The following is a 16,192-nucleotide window of genomic DNA, read 5'->3' as shown; positions in this document are numbered from 1 at the left end:
TCAGATGCCACTTGCAGATAAAAACTCAGAATGTTTACCCATGTGCAGGATGGCCCTTCCTGGTTACTCCATACTTTGAGTAGGAGGCAACAACACTCCTTACTGCTCCCTGTGGAAGGCACACAAGATAGAATAGCTTTGCTCTCATTTGAGCAAGGAGAGAAAGCATAACCTCCCACAGAGCTCACTGCTCACAATACACAAGGACTCTTTGCAGTGAGTAAACAGTCTTTTTTCTTCAGCCAACATACCACCTCCAGCATTCCTTAAATTTCCATTTACCACTGCAGATAAGAACATCAATTACAGAAAGCCCGGACGAATAGTAAATCCAAACCAGTACACATCAACCCTCTGATTCTGCAGGGACTACTCCAGTGATAAGGGAAATGCACTTGTTTAGTGCTGACAATATGCTTGCACTGCTCTGAAAGCCAAGGCGAGTCCTGCCAAAGCTTCCAGCATGAGACAGCTGCTCAGAATACAGAGAACCTGGTGGGGGAAAAAAGGGAGTAAGAACACATGGGGTTGACCTGGTTTAAAAAGCAGCTGACATTTCATTAGCTTGCTTTGCTTGAACTTTAATAAGACCTTAAAACAGGAAAGCACAAGCAGGAATATAAAAAAAACCTGAGTGGAATGGGGAAAGAAGAGGCTAGACACAAAAAGATTTGTAATTTTGTGTTGTTATTATGTTAGGTTTTAATATGAAAAATATAAAGTGCTCTTCTCCACTTCAGTGTTCAAGTGCAGAGGGATGACACAGTCCATAGCCAGAAGACATGGATTCCCTGAACAAGTTCCTTGCCTCTGCATAAAGGAGATCAGCAAAGAAGAGACGAGCTATTTGTTTCACAGAAGGAAAAAAAGAAATAAAAACCTTACAGACGTTTTGCACACAGGATGAAGATGCCAAGTCATAAGAAAATAAAATCTAGACCACAGAACTCAGAGGCAAAGCAGAATATTCAAATACACTGGGAGTTATATTCAAAGTACAATACACAAGTTTCAAAACACAGTATGCACCAAGTAACTTCCACAGGAAATTCCACTCAGGACTTGTGCCCTACAGGTTTGTCATAGGTGTAAGTACTATGGTGTCAGGAAATAGCCAGTTTCTTGCACGACATGAAGGAGCAATCAATGCTTGAGATAGTTACATGAAAGATGGGGCTGTGCTGCTCTTCTGCTTGCAGATGGCAGCATGGTAGTCCTAGCACCAGGGCAGAACATGATGCCTGGCGGCAACTCTGCTTCCAGAGGTCTTAGGAGAAAGCTGTGAGCACAATGGATTAACAGATCTTTCAAAGACATCAGAGCTCCTCTTTGTTCTTCTTACCTCCACCCCAACCTTTGCTGCTTTGTTTCACATTTCTTCCTCAATGAAGTGATGGTTTCTCAGCTGCTGAAATGCAAACATATCCCACAGGAAGCTAGGGTGACAGAAGGAAAATTATTTGGGAATTCTCAACAAGCAGCAAGGGCTCTAGCACTCAATTTTCACTCTGTTTTGCGTTAGATTATATAAAAGCTCCTCTGCACCCCCCCAAAGGAGCACAGAGAGACAATGGAAGTGGGAAGCTCAAATAATACCCTGCTGGGATGCTCCCAAGCCCATCACAGGAGAGGAACCAGCCCATCAAAGGCCCATCTTTGCAAATCCTGAAGAGCAAGAGGGGCACAATGGCAGGCAGGAAGCCAAAATAAGGACTCCAGGGAAGGCTCACCCTCTCCAATTGCCTCTAAGGGCTGTCCCAGGACAGCCTTAGCTCCATTGTCCCATCAAGATGAGTCACTGGGGGCAACTTTCTTACCACCTTTCAGACTAAGGGGAGGTTGTTTCCCAGAGGTGTGGGACATCTTGTGGAACACAGGGGAAGAGCATTTTGAAACCTCACAATAGTCATAACTCAGTTGAAGATCTCCAATCAAAAAAATTTACTATTACAGCAGCATTCTTAGGGAGTCAGAACTAAACCAGTACACAGGCTGAGAACGACAATTCCCTTTTTTCATGATAAAATGTACAATTACAGCAAGTAGCTCACTTAATAATTAGGACACCTTAAGGCACATATCACAAGACCCAGATTAACCCAGACCAAATTTCCAGATAAACACTCAGCTTTAAAAGCACAGCTGTACTTAGCTATATACTACCATGCTAAAGACATCTTTATTTCATTTCCAGAGGTAGTGCAAGCAGTTCATCCAGCAGAATTCTACAGACTTGTCATTAAAACAGAACTAGTATTTGGAAATAATTTTCTTGTTGTTTTCAAGCAAACTGGAAAGCTAGTTTGTGACAACATTTGCTTTCCAAACACAGAACAGTGTATATTTCAACTCACAGGCAAGGCTGCAAAAAGATTCTAGAAAGTCTCTTCCACAGGGTAGAGAAGTTTTCAGTAGTTCTGTGCCTTTGCTCTCTCAAAGCACTGCAACACCAATTTCCCTCTCCAGCCACACAGCTGCAGCAACCTTTCACTGTCTTACCAATGATGTGAAAACTATCCCTCAGATGGACACACAACCCATAAGTATCACATGTGGGAAACTGCCTTTGGATATGTTGAAGTGCATAAACTATTTGAATAAGCCACAGTAGTTCTTCACATCCTATAATTTTTCTCAATATGCAATGCAAAAAATGTATTCAAGATGTACTTGAAATCACTGCTATTTGCATTTCACACAGAAATATAGGACTAACATTAAAGAAATTCCTCAACCTCATCAGTTGATTTATATTAATTTTATTATAAAATAAATACAAACCAAAGTGTTTTTACAAAAATACTTTTAGAAGTCTAGTACTGAGTTGATAGGGCTTGCCTGGACATTTTAGAATAGCACCAATACAGAAGATAAGTTTCACAGACAATTAAAAATACAGCAAGAACCTTATGGGCACCTTCTAATTAAGGTTGTACAGAACAGTCTGAAGCACCAGAGATTCTCAGGTAGACAGGATTATGCTTATTCACAAATTTCTTCAGTAGCTGAAACCTTTTCACCTGAGCTTTGCAGCCTTGGTGTGATACATACTTAAAGTACTTGCAATCTGAGGACAAAAAAATAAAAAAGAAAAAAAAAGAAAAAAAAAGTATTGTAACTTATACCACCATACAAGGAAACAGAAAAGGATAGAAAATTATTTCACTGTTTAAATAACAGGCAAACATCTAAAAAAGTTTTCAGTAATGAAAGGTAATAAAATATTCCAAGACATGCAACACTAGAGACATAACTGCAGCATCAAATAATCTATCCTCAGCTGATCCTTAAAACATTCTACATGTATGTAACTGTACAGCATATTGCAAAATATTCTCTTTTGGTTTTACTTCTCTAATAGATTAGAAAGTAAAATTTCAAGAAGTAAAATTTCAAAAAGCCTTGATTTCGTACATAAACTTTGTGTGTTGGACGAGAGGTTCATGTTAACCCTAATACACACAGAAACTTAAAGAAAATTAGAGCTGGAACAATTTTATTAGCCATCTGAAAATAAAAGCTAGGAAACATTTGATAAAAACTTACTGCAAGCAAAAAAAAGAGACCTTTAATATGAGAAAGTTTTATCAAGTCCAGAAGATAAATTTATAGAAAAGCTGACAAAGAACAAGTTGCCTTTCAACCAAAGTCTGAACTGGCACACAAGCCATGGTCTCCATGCCATAGACTCATTCTCAGTTTTGCAGCTGCTGCTTGGCCTGACACTCTACTTGCTTTTGGCAGCATTTCAAAGAATACTACTGAAGAGATCACGATCTTCACCTTCTTACCAAACTGCTGATGGTTTTCACTCAAGACCCCATCCCCCCTTCTCCTTCCTGTATTACAAAACTCCCATGGTCCTTAAGGATCAGCTGCTCCCCAGTATTTGCTGATACACTGCCTAGACCGGCATCCAGCAAGCAAACTCTCTGCAGCCCTCTCAAGATTCACTCAGAAGCATGTTGTGCATATTTGAAATTGTGGTTTGAAGGTTAAGCAAGATAAATAGTATTGTGACTGCTTAACAAGGCCAGATAAAACAGAACTCTAGGCCAGAATATGACAAGTTATGCAAAATATGCCTCACTGTCAAATATCAAACAATTTAAATGTTTTTTCTCATATGCAGCTTCAAAGAAAACAACCTTTACTAGAAGGTAAATTGGGGCTAGAACTAGACATTATTTCTGTTCTATGCAGTAAAGAGGAAAGAACATTTAGTATTACCTTTTCCTAGCAAGATTCCAGCCACCAGAGCTTTTTCATATGAAAGGCTTTCATTTTCCTTCCAATTCCTTTTTGCCAAGTAACGGCTAAAATGGAAGACTGGCCACCAGTCCTTTCTGGAGTTCCACTCTTGCTTGATCCAGTCAAGATGCTTCTCAGACCTGGAAAAAGTTACAAAAAAGCTTAAATTGAGATGAAGAGATGCTTAGAAGGCACTGAATTTTATGATCACCTTGCTAGAAGTCTCAAATTGCTAGCATAGACACACTAAGCTTACACTGCAAGACTGAAACACTAATCTAAACAGAAATAACCTTTTTTTTTTAATCCCTGGCAACACTAGTGAGGCAGAAGGTAAACTCCAACAGTCTTATTCAGACTTGGCAATAATAGGCTATGCTGTGAAATGAAGCAGGCCTTTCACTTGTGTGCCAGCTTGTCAATAATAATAAGAAAGTTCCCTCATGCTTGCCGACAAATTAGTAGTATGAAGGGGCTTGGTTTTAGAAAAGGTTTGTGTTACTCTATGCATACTAGAAAACTAACTTATCCCACATACTTATTCCAATAACTGTTATGCAATAAAGACCTTAAATCAAGCACTTCAGAAACAGAAACCACCTACAACAGGGAAGTGATCTTCCCATAAAATGACCAGTGTATTTCAAGATACTCTGACGTTGTCTTCAAATACAAGGCAAAGTTAGAGTATCATACCATTCTTACTGACTCTACACAATGACACCGCTAGGTTTAACCTACTAGCTTCTGGACCTTAGCAGCAGATGTTGTGTAGGTGGAGGTGGCAATTAAACAGCAAAATAGGTCACATTAAGTACTGAATTATTTACTGTAAATATAAATAAAGCCTTAAGAAATACAACAGTCTCTCTGTTGGGCAAAATAAAGTCTAGACATTAGAGGCCTTCAGGGCACAGACTGCCTGGAACAGCTCCTTCTGAAATCAGAGGCCATGTCTGTCACTGTTGGCAAAGTCACATCAATCCCCGGGCATGTTGGCTCAGCTTTTAAGATGACACTGGCTGCATTCTGTAACATTTACAAACGTCACAAAACACACCAGTCTGTACAGTACCAGTCATGCCCCTATTGCAGCCCAGAGGTTCTCAAACCAACTTTCAAATAATGTAGTAACAGAGCAGAACAGACTCAACAACTGTTCCCCTGCCATCAAAAGAGGGGGGTTAGTGATGGGCAGCAACTGCTACCATAACATCTAAACAATTCTTTGTGCATAAGCATGTCACCTGTTAAAAACAAACAAACAAAACCAACTTTTTTCAGGTGATGACAAAAATGGAAATTTGGAATCCCCCTCAATACTTATTTCTTCTTTTCTCCAATGAAAGCACACATAGTAGGCCAGATGACTTCTGTTCACCAGCAGGAAAGACAAAGGCTACAAAGGGTAACAATTGCCCAGAGGTGTAGACTTGACACATTTGTTTTTAGCACATTGTACCAGGGATACATACATTACAATTTGTTTCATCTGTCTTGCCAAACAGCTCCACGCCTTCACATTTTCCTTCCAGCCAGCATAATCCAAGGCTGCAAAAATAACTTCAAGCCCCAGTCGACGTTTTTTTCTTTTCTCTGGAAAAAGATTAGGCTGTTAATGAATTACTTATATCAGGCTGAACTCAATAGTAAGTAACAAGTGAAATGCAGTTCTCCATCCTGCCTTCCCAAACGTTGCTGCCTTCCCTATTACTTAAGGTTCCCTCCACTTCCTTCTGCCCCTTCCAGGAGATAAAGTTAAGGAATGATTACTGGCTCTAGAGCACAACTCATACCAGAGACACAATTGTCCCTGTTACCACCCTGCTCAAAAACTGCTGGCTCAAGAGGCACACACAGGACTGCTCACCTAGCCCACACCACCTTGCTGTACAGTAACTGCTGATTCCAAAGCTCCCTAATTGGTGCTTCCAGTGGGCACTGCTGTTCCACATGCTCTTCCCATAGGAAGGGCACACCATGCACCTCTGGAACACTTCAAATCCTGACATGCCACCAAAAATATCAAGTCTGGCACTGGTATGAACAAATCAGACATTTCACATCAGTAGTTATCATCAGCAGAGTTCTTAAAACAACATTTGACCTACCACAGTAGGTAAATGTGGGAAAAGTTTGAGTATTAATTTTATTAAAAATCAGATTGTCCTCATTAGATATGAAAAGCTAAGCAAATGTGTCATGAATGAACAGAAAAAAAAAAAAAAGAAAGAAAAGAAAAAAATATACTTTGGCCAGGAGGGTTTTTTTTTTTCCACTTCCAAAGAGAAAAAGTAGCAAACAGAGCAATCTTGAATCAATGACATTTTACCAGTCTGCTGACTTGCTGGAACATACCAGGTCACAAAAAGAGAGACAGCTTGGAATGCAATTGATCAGCATAGAAAAACAGTCTCCAAATTGGAAGACTTTTCTACCACCTTGAAAATTTCCTTGAAGAGGCGGAAGACATTCTTTGATCAATAACAATGAATGATCTATCTCAATTCATTCAGAAGAGAAAGAAGAAATAAACAAACCAGAGACTTCAAAAAGCAAATTAAAACCCTGGCATTTAGAGTACCTCAAACAATAAGTTATTTTTAAGATCCTGGCTGTACCTTATGATGGTTTGCGTGTGAAAAACACATTTGTTCATAGAAGTTTGTAAATGCCTGCTCACACATCCAACCTAAAGATTCCTAAAGATTGGAAAGTTGGGGTTTGTATTAGTTGTTTTTTTTTTTTAACAAAATTACTTTGGAAAGCAGAAAGAAGGCTGCAGAATAATTTCAGAATATTGTTCTAGATTAACATAAAGGAAAAGAGCAAAGATATTTAAAGACTTACTTGATTTTTGAAGCATGGTATTAAAATCTATCATTAGTTCATGAGAAGGAACAATATCATGCAAGATCTGAAAAATAAAAATAAACCCACAAAACTCAGATACATTATTTTAATATTAAAACTTTTGAAGACTTCCACTTGATCAAGAGAAGCACAGACTTTAGAGTTTTGGGTGGTTTAGTTAGGAAAATTACACAATCTGGCACCTTAAAGAATTAATATCTAGGTCAATTTTGCACATCTGTGACACTAATCTGTGACACAATAGATGAGATACCTTGATGGCTGCTAAAAAACACTACGTGTGACAAATACAACACTCTCAAGTAACAGCCTAAACCCATATCCAGAGTTTGCTTTTAAGAAGACACTAATGTCCTTCCTAGGCCAGTTCTAGCTCCCCTGTCTACTACTCTGTGCATTCGATCATGGTCTCTGGACCTATCAGACCAGTACTTTGATTTGTCACAAACTTGTAAGAGAATAATTGATAAAACTACGGCTAAAAAGCACTGAAAAGATGGAATTTTATGCATATATGTTACAGTTTAGAAGTCTAAACTGTACTGAAGCTGCTGGAAAACACCTGCCCTAATGAAAGGATGTCATTGCCATCAAGTGGCAAAACAGACTGCAAAACATTGTTTGGAAGAAGGTACCAAGATCAATGAGCAAAGGCAAGGAAAGCAGGAATTTAAAAGCTATACAAAAGCTTAATACAGAAAGGCCTTGTCCACCAACAGCCAGCAGGAATTAATTTCTGTTTTAGCTTAAATGCAGAGCCCATAGAAAACAAGCAGAGAAACTAACTGTTAGATGGAATCAATATGGGAAAGAGCAATCAGCTAATAATTTATTCAATATTGTAAAGATCAAACTGTAGAAGAAATCAATGCGTGTTATGTACCAGACAGCTGCTACAGATTTGTGCAATGACATAAACACGTTCTCTGAGACTGTTTACTGACTTCAGTAAGATGTACACACATCAGTTAAAGGCAAAAAAAGAATTCAAAGATACAATTCAAAGGATGCTGGTTGCTCCAACCATTAGCATCCCTCCCACTAACTTTCCTCTAGCCCTCTACTTCCCAGAAAGAATGTGATAGGGTAAACAATGTAACAGGAGTTCAAATGAATCAAACTGTCAAGACCACCATGAAACATGAATGACCACAGACTGTATCTTCTTTATAATATACCTTGAGCGCAGTTGTGAGTGATTTCTTAGATGCACCTTGTCTCTTCAGGAACTGGTAGAGGTAAACATGAGCATTGGGATTAGCAGGAAACTTTGAGTTGTAGGCATATTCATTTAACACTTGGCGGGCTTCGTTATGGTCTCCATAGAACTCCAACAACTAAAAGAAGTTAAGCCTGTCATTAGTTTGCCACATATTAGCAATCATAATCTTACAACTAATTTTGGGTTATCACAGAACTACTCAATAGCACAGTCTGTACCTACGAGTGCAGCATATCGGATAAGACTAACAGTAGCATATTTTCATTTTACTGGCTACTGTTTTGTTACACATACACAAACACTCACACATGTATGTTGCTACAGGAGAAAATTCCTTTAACACTTACTTGTCAAACAATTACCAGCATTTTCTCACTGGAAAGAGGCACTGAAGCAGCTTGTCATGTCTTTAAAGAGACAACTCAGTGAGAGCTTAGCAGCATTTACAAAAAGTAAATAATTTCAAAGAGACCTTATTATTAACTTTTTAAAAATTATAAATTCTAAGTGGATATTAAAAAAAATAATAAATCAAACAACACAACACAGAGGGACTGCAATGTTGGTGTATTTAACATTTAGTGCATCCAGAAAAATGCTGCCCTGCCAAAAAGAGAAAAACTTGCTTTCAGGAATTTAAAAAAAGCAGCTGTGTTCCAATTTTTGCACTAGCACCATGAAAACAAAACATGCAAGCTGTTTGTCTATTTCTTTTTCTTGGCAATTCACAGATAAAGTCCTTTTTGTACTCTGTGCAGGCTCTGCAACTCTACTGGGTGTATACTGTGCTCTAAATCAAAGCTAGTGAGACGCATATAAAGATGCGTTGCCTTTCAAATACTTTGTTGTCACCCACCCACCCACATAAAGCTGAAGAAAGACATATTAAAAAAATTAGACAAGGAAACACAAAGGGAAGATAATCTATAAAACGTGCCCTTACATCCACATAGCATTTCACAAAGAGATCCCAGACTCCAGGTATTTTAATAATCTCCTTTAAGTTCACCGCTGCCTTCCGAAAACAACTGTGCATCTCCTGTTCAATAGACAAGTCTTCAAATCCATCCAGCCCTACCAAAACGTGAAAGAAAGCCACAAATTTAGCTTTGCTAATAAAAAAAGATGTTGAAGGAATGCTGCGCTTAAGAGGTAATCACATTTTGCTATACAAGGATTCCAGAGAGCTTTTAGAAAAGCGGCTTCAGTTTCCTCAGTATTGGAATAAGACATTTTCACTGCTTTTCATTCAAATTTCTTATCAACCAATTTCAACTCATGGGGCATGACAGACAGTACTATCCCAAGGCAAGGCATTACCAGCACAAGGTTCATCAATCAAATTTAATATTTAGTCTTCACAGAAACAAGGAAAGACCCACTGTAACTTATAACGCACAGCCAGCAAGTATATGCAGAACTAGAAGCAAGACCAAAGTAGCAACTTATGTATCTTCAAAGAAACTTAGATCCAAACACAAGTGTTGGGGGTTTTTGCTAGCACTCAAAATTCTAGCAGCAGTCAAGCACTTACATCCCCAAAAGGAAGCCCCTGCTTCCTTGAAGTGAATACCTTCATTCAATTTTTTAGGTAATGCTGCCTGGATATAAAAAATATGACTGGAAGGGGTGGAAGTTTCAGAATACTTCAAGATACTACAAAGAAGAGCAACTCAAGTGTGCCATTTTGGTACCACCATCATTGCTGATACTGAATTATGTACCATTGATAACATCACAGTTTTACATCTCCTATTTCTCTCTAGTGCCTTTACATACAAAAGAGCAACCTGCATGGAAAAGGTGTCATTGCAAACCATGGTGTCTGCACGAGCAAGCAGGCTGAAGTTTACAGCTTGATACAACACTAGGACTTACCATGCTCTAATAGGATGTTCTTCTGCTTAGACCAGCTATAGTAGTCCAACAGCCCCCTGTAAGCTTGAATCAGCTTCATTTCTTTATCCTGAATGGCTGTTTGCTCTCCATACCTCCAGCTTTCTGCCAGGGACAGGTTTTGGTAAGCATCGTCTATTAGTCCATTGCAAAGGAGGTGAAAGGCATGCTCTAAACAAACCTGCAATTCAAACAGTCCATACGACAGCATTTCACATCATACACGGAGAGAATCTCAGCAATACAGTAAAGCTCTACACAGATGTGCAGGGAAAGAAGAGACTCACCACTGACGTGCACATAAAATATTGCAAAAACGGTTAGTAGAGTATTTTAATTAGAATACCCTTTTACACATATTCTTTTATCCAAATAGCACCCTTACAAGGAATTTTGGAGAAAAATGCATCCATGGGAGAATACAAGTGTCACTGGGGACAGAGAAATGAGCCAAGAACCTAAGATGTTTTTTTTTCTGTATGAATATGCTGGAGAAACAACAGTAATCAAAAGACATCTGATATATAAAGACAAATCCCTGGGAAGGGAACTTGCTTGTGATTAAAAGTGCTGCACCTATTTAAAATCACACAGATATGACCTAAGGAAATCCAGTTGGGTTACATTTGCTGATTGATTTGGCTACCCATCTGCAGAACACCTGAAAGAGGGATGTCCTACCACCCTATCATGTTGATTAGGAACTGAATAGAGGTCTGAACTCTCAGTTAGCTCCAGTAAACTCTTATCTAGAACTTCCACTGATATATATGCCACAGAATGAAAGACAGAAGCATTGTGACGAGTGAGAAACAGTCAAGGAAACCTTAACAGTATAGGTTTGAATAAGCCACCACATAAAAAGAACTAGAGCCGAGTGACAGGGGTCCACAGTATAAGTCCCACTGTTTTATATACAGATTAGCTGCTTGGAAAGTGATCAGATAATGATGGCAAAATTCAAGTACAACTACTTAGTCAGTAGCACAGTGGCCAAGTTAAGGAGCAGAAAAAAAACAGGGCAGCTGTTAACATGTAATTACACGTTACTGGGGCATGCACGAAAAATAATTGAATGGTTTCAAATTAAAATATTAACCAAAGGATTTAGGTACTTTTAAGAACTGATAATACACATCTGTGATAACATATATAGGCCAAATGTGTTGTGGCTAGATATAAAATAACCCTTAAAATGCCATGTAAGATGTACTAACTTTTTTTACACTATTTTCAGCAATACACTTCAAGAGAGAGCAATTCAGAAATTAATACTCAACTTTAGGTAAACATGTGGAAAATCAAGATTGCATCAAGTACACTCACCTTCAAATACCTTTTTACTCCCAAAGTTTTCATCTGTTCTATGAAGGAGTTGAACTCTCTCATGCTGCCACGGGAATGATGGCACAGAATTTCAGTTCCTGTTCTCCAAATAATCTATCAATGGGGAGAAAGAGAATTAAAAATAACCTTAGTACCAAAATGGCAGCAGTCACCATATATACAGTCTTCTCAAACTTTTAGTTACTGTAGCATATAAATAAAATGTACATTTGAATAGGAAATAAAAATTAATACTAAGTGTTGTCTACTGCTATAGTTACCTACATGCTCATCTAGTAGCATTTTTACAATCATTCAGTGGATGCTTCATAATTGCTCATTACAAATGAGCAATCATCAAAAGCTTCATCAAAGCTTATGCAAATTGCATTTGTCAGAAGGTTTCCCTTCCCATTACTGAGAACAACTATTTTCCTTTTATATGCTTCCACTGAGAAACAAGGTATATATAATTCTATGACCTAGGCAGTAAAGATTACTTCCAACTAGATGTACCTTCCCATCTACGTGCACTTGTTTTCCAGGTCTGCCTACACAACATAACCAAACATCCCAGCAGTTTAGCCATATTCAAGTGCTCTACTTTATTTAAGAACTCTGATCTTTTTCCTCCAGCTTCTATCTCAGCACCTCAGGGTTTTTTTTAACTGTTGGAAGAGCTGGTCAACACCTAAATAAACCACTGACTTTCAAACAGATTCTGGCTGATGGCATGCCATAGCAAGCACACTTACTGCTTTTCCATTTTAGAAGACTACATTAAGACAACTTTTCATAGATATGTTTCTGATGAAATTAACTTACACCAAGCCAAGATTTAATCTGTTGTGTCAGGGGCCCATGTAAAAACAAAACAAAACAACTCCAACAAAACCCCACAAAACCAGCCTGCAAGCCCAGAGGATTTTTCAGAAGCACTGAGCACTCTGTCAGGAAAAAGGTCAGACAGCACTGCACATTCTCAGCACCCCTGAAAGGGAGATCTTAGCAGTTTTCAAGCTCCAGCAAGATTGGTTACATCCCCAGCAGAGGCACGTCTGTGCAGCACAGACTTCTGGCAAGTAATTGGACAGCATGCTGCCTTGAGAAACAAAGAAGCTATTAACGTTTGTGAAAGCTGCCTAATTTTTCAGGTCTTACCCAAAAATTAAATTAAAAAATTAATTAAAAAAAATCAAGCCTATGATTAGTTAAGACACATGTTGGTCCTGGTGTATTATAGATGCTTCTTGCAATAGTTTTTTCAACTGCAAAAGAACTCTGATAAGGGACACTGGCTTACCTCTGAAGGACTCACGCATTCTCTAGAAAAGTCTTTCTCTAGTGACTCAACATAGAAGGTCAGAAACTCTGCCGCTCTTTTCCACTGCTTCTGTAGCATGGCATCCTGAATGTAACTTAAACACACCTCCTTGCTCTTCCTGAAATTTAACTTGTGTTCTTGTGAAGATGCTAAAGAAACAAACAAAAATGATCAACCAAGCCCACAACTCTAACAGCCCTAACAATCTGCCTAGCATTTCAGTATCTCTCTTATATGATCTCTCGCAGACACTACAGAAAGGGATCTTAAGCTACATGGTTTTGAAATTAAATGTACTTACTAGTCTGCAGGGAAAAAAAAAGACTATGGCAAAAACTGGAAATATAATACGAAATGGGATTTTCCACAATCAGCAGACAGCTGCAGACACTTGAAATACTGAAGAGCCAAACATTACATACTAATGTCTTACAGGAATTAGAAGACCATGGTGCTTTGATAACTTCACAATACATTTTGCTATATTTTGGAGATCACTGTCTTCCCTTACTAATCATCATCTAAGTCTGTGACCCCACAGTGCTGAAGATTTGCACACACGCCATTCCAGCACCAAAGTCTAAGCACTTCCAACTAAAATCAAAGACAAATTTAGAAAATTATTCTCTTCTGTGTACAAGACTGGAAAGGGGTAACTCACCCTTTTTACATGGATACTCATTACACTCTTGTCACAGCACAAAACTGAAGCCTCATTTCAACATCTGTTTAAACCTCAGGGCCATGTGTCATGGTCTAACACACCTCTACAACAATGGTCAAGCCATAAGAACCTTGTAGGAAGGACTCACAAAGCTCACCAAGCCACCTCCTACCTGGATGCTCTAGGCGAAGCAGTAATTTAAACACTGGTTTGAAACAGCTTTATTACAGTGCATTCTATGAAGTTACCTCTAGGTCTAGTCTTATTTCTAACCTTACGGGTTCCAAGTACTAAGAAAATAAAACGCCCAGTGAACACCACAAGATTAAATATGCCAAGAAGCGTGGCTACTGCGGGTTAAGTCCTACTGAGCAAGTTGCTTGAGAAGTCACCTGGCACGGGCAGAACCGATGTAAAGTGCTTCACGACAAAGACACTCTGTAGCAAAAAACTCCTCCAGAGTCTTCTGCGGTCACCTGCATCCACAAACCCTTTTGCTACCAGTCATCGGCCTTTATGTTACGAGCGGGAACGCCGCAGTGAGGGGGGCCGGGAGCGGCTCTGAGGGGAACGGGAGCCCCAGCGACCCCTCGGCGGGAAAGCTCGGGGGCGGAGGGGCCGGGCTCCCCGGGGCCGAGGGGCCGGGCTCCCCGGGGCCGAGCTCCCCGGGGCCGAGGGGAAAGGGGGCGGCGGAGCGGGGAGAGCCGCGGCGGGAGGGCAGGGGCCGCGCCTGGCGCCGGGCAGCTGCGGCCTTACCGGGTCGGTAGAGGTGCGGCGGCAGCACGGGCAGGTGCAGGCCCGGCAGGAGGCCGCTGCTCCTCGCCTGCGCGGCCCGGGTCTTGGCCGCCGCCTCCTCCTCCTCCTCCAGGAAGCTGTCCATGGCGCGGAGGGCGGCCCGTCACACCCGCCTCCCGGCCCGGCTGCAGCGGCCAGCGGCCATCCGTCACCCCGGGAGGGAAGGCCCCGCTGCGGGCAGCCCCGGGCAGCCCCGAGCAGCCTCAGGCCGCTCCACGCCGACCCCCGGCAGCCGAGCCCAGCCGAGCCTGGCAGCCCACCCGGACACCGGCCTCGCGGGGAGGGCCGGCGCGCAGTGCGCATGCGCCACTCCCGGCAGGCGCGCGCGCCCTGAGGCAGGCGGGGCCGCTCCGGCCACGACGGGAGAGGCGAGGAGACCACCGCGCATGCGCGCTGGGGCGGCGGGGCTGGGTCGGGCGCCGGGCTCGGAGGGGCTGGGCTGGGCTGGGCTGGGCGCGCCCGGCTTGGCTCGGGAAGGGAGTCGTTCCCCCCAGGTGCTCAGCGCTCTGGCTGCGGGGGCTGGGCAGAGAGCAGTGCAGGCCTCTGGGGAGAGGCTGCTGGGGTGCTGCCGGGTCAGGCGCTGCTGGGCTGGACGGCTGGCGAAGCTGGGCTCGCTCCCATCCGAAGTTAATGTAAAAAAAACGGATCCGTCTTCAGCCGAGGGCTGGAGCAGGGCCGCGGGTAGCAGGATGCACGCGTGAGGTGAGCTCTGGCAATGGCAGTGTGACGGGAAGCAGGGGGGCCGGAGCTTTCCGAGCCCCCCGGCCAAGGAGGCGCAGCGGGCGGCTCGGGAGCCGGTTCGTCAGCGCGGGCGGCTGCTGCGGGCCGGGAGTGCTCGCCTTCCTGTGCCTCTGGATGCTGGGAAGCGAGAGCTGCTGGCCGAGGGTGAAGCGGAAGGGACCAGGAGGAGCCTGGCAGGCAGGCTGGGTGTGTTCAGGAGTGTGGCAGGCAGAGGTTTAACTCTACATGTAGCCCAATCAGAGCGTGACTGTAGAACCACGAGTACTGCCTAAAAATGTTAATTAACTGGGTTCTCTGGTCACTTGTTCCATTAGCTCTATTGGTCCACTTTTTCCATTAGCTCTATTGGTCCTTTTCTGTTGGTTTGTTATTTTGAACGCCATGTTCTACAGAAAACAAAATATTCCAAATCAAAATCTTATTCACTGTAGGGCAATAGCACTGCTGCAGAGGACATGGCCTCTAGGAATCTATGTGCCTCAACCACATAATCTGGTTTGTACAAATTTTGCTGGAACTTATTTCTTTAAATCACTTCTGGCAACTGACTTTGCAATGGAGTGGCTTGGTATGTGTAAAGTCCAGTTTTCTGAGTAAGAATTTACAGGGTTTTTTCAGAACAGCTCTGCCGTGTGACAGTGAGTAAATAATAAACTGGCTCAGATTAAAGGTTCACGTAAGCCAGTATCCTGGTTCAGCTGTGATCAATGAGTGTCAAGGGACTGCTGCTACAAGGCAGAATGGTTGTTAGTAGCATCTAAACATTTAACCTCAGTATCACACCTTAATATGACATTTAATACATCTATGTGAGGGTAACAAAAGTCTCCCTTTTTTGTTTTTTTAATCCTGTGTTCTTCCAATACATGATCAGCATTTCAATTCATAAGTATTCTATATTATTGATAGTTAGCTTACTTGACTAACTTGCCAATAAACTGTCATACAACACCACATCTTTTACGATGTCATCATCTTTGTCTGTCCTTTATAAATTGTACCTGGTATGACTGTCACATGGATCACTGGTGTTCCCCAAGTGCGGTGTCACTTCCTACAATATTTCTGCTCTTTTTTTTTGCATCAGTACCCTAATCTC

The 16,192-nt window shown here is 41.6% G+C and overlaps 1 protein-coding gene across 2 annotated transcripts; it reads right to left on the bottom strand.

Annotated features, from left to right (window-relative positions):
* Positions 1-880: 880 nt before the first annotated feature.
* Positions 881-14,548, bottom strand: TAF1A (TATA-box binding protein associated factor, RNA polymerase I subunit A). Of its 2 annotated transcripts, none has more exons than XM_051614995.1 (10): positions 14,314-14,548; positions 12,873-13,042; positions 11,570-11,683; positions 10,226-10,424; positions 9,291-9,421; positions 8,304-8,462; positions 7,102-7,168; positions 5,727-5,847; positions 4,231-4,391; positions 881-3,067 (listed from the first exon to the last, which is right to left on the bottom strand). In XM_051614995.1, exons 1-10 carry the CDS (start codon positions 14,435-14,437, stop codon positions 2,925-2,927), a joined length of 1,389 nt encoding a protein of 462 aa, XP_051470955.1. In that variant the 5' UTR covers positions 14,438-14,548; the 3' UTR covers positions 881-2,924. The 2 variants fall into 2 exon arrangements, with proteins under 2 accessions (XP_051470955.1, XP_051470956.1); XM_051614996.1 differs by lacking the exon at positions 14,314-14,548 and adding an exon at positions 13,950-14,020.
* Between the last annotated feature and the right edge of the window lie 1,644 nt (positions 14,549-16,192).

The sequence above is a fragment of the Apus apus genome, chromosome 3 (genome assembly GCF_020740795.1).
Source record: "Apus apus isolate bApuApu2 chromosome 3, bApuApu2.pri.cur, whole genome shotgun sequence".
NCBI classification, from domain to species: Eukaryota; Metazoa; Chordata; class Aves; order Apodiformes; family Apodidae; genus Apus; species Apus apus.
The sequence above is the reverse complement of the archived record's forward strand: the minus strand, read 5'-3'. Positions and strand labels throughout refer to the sequence as shown.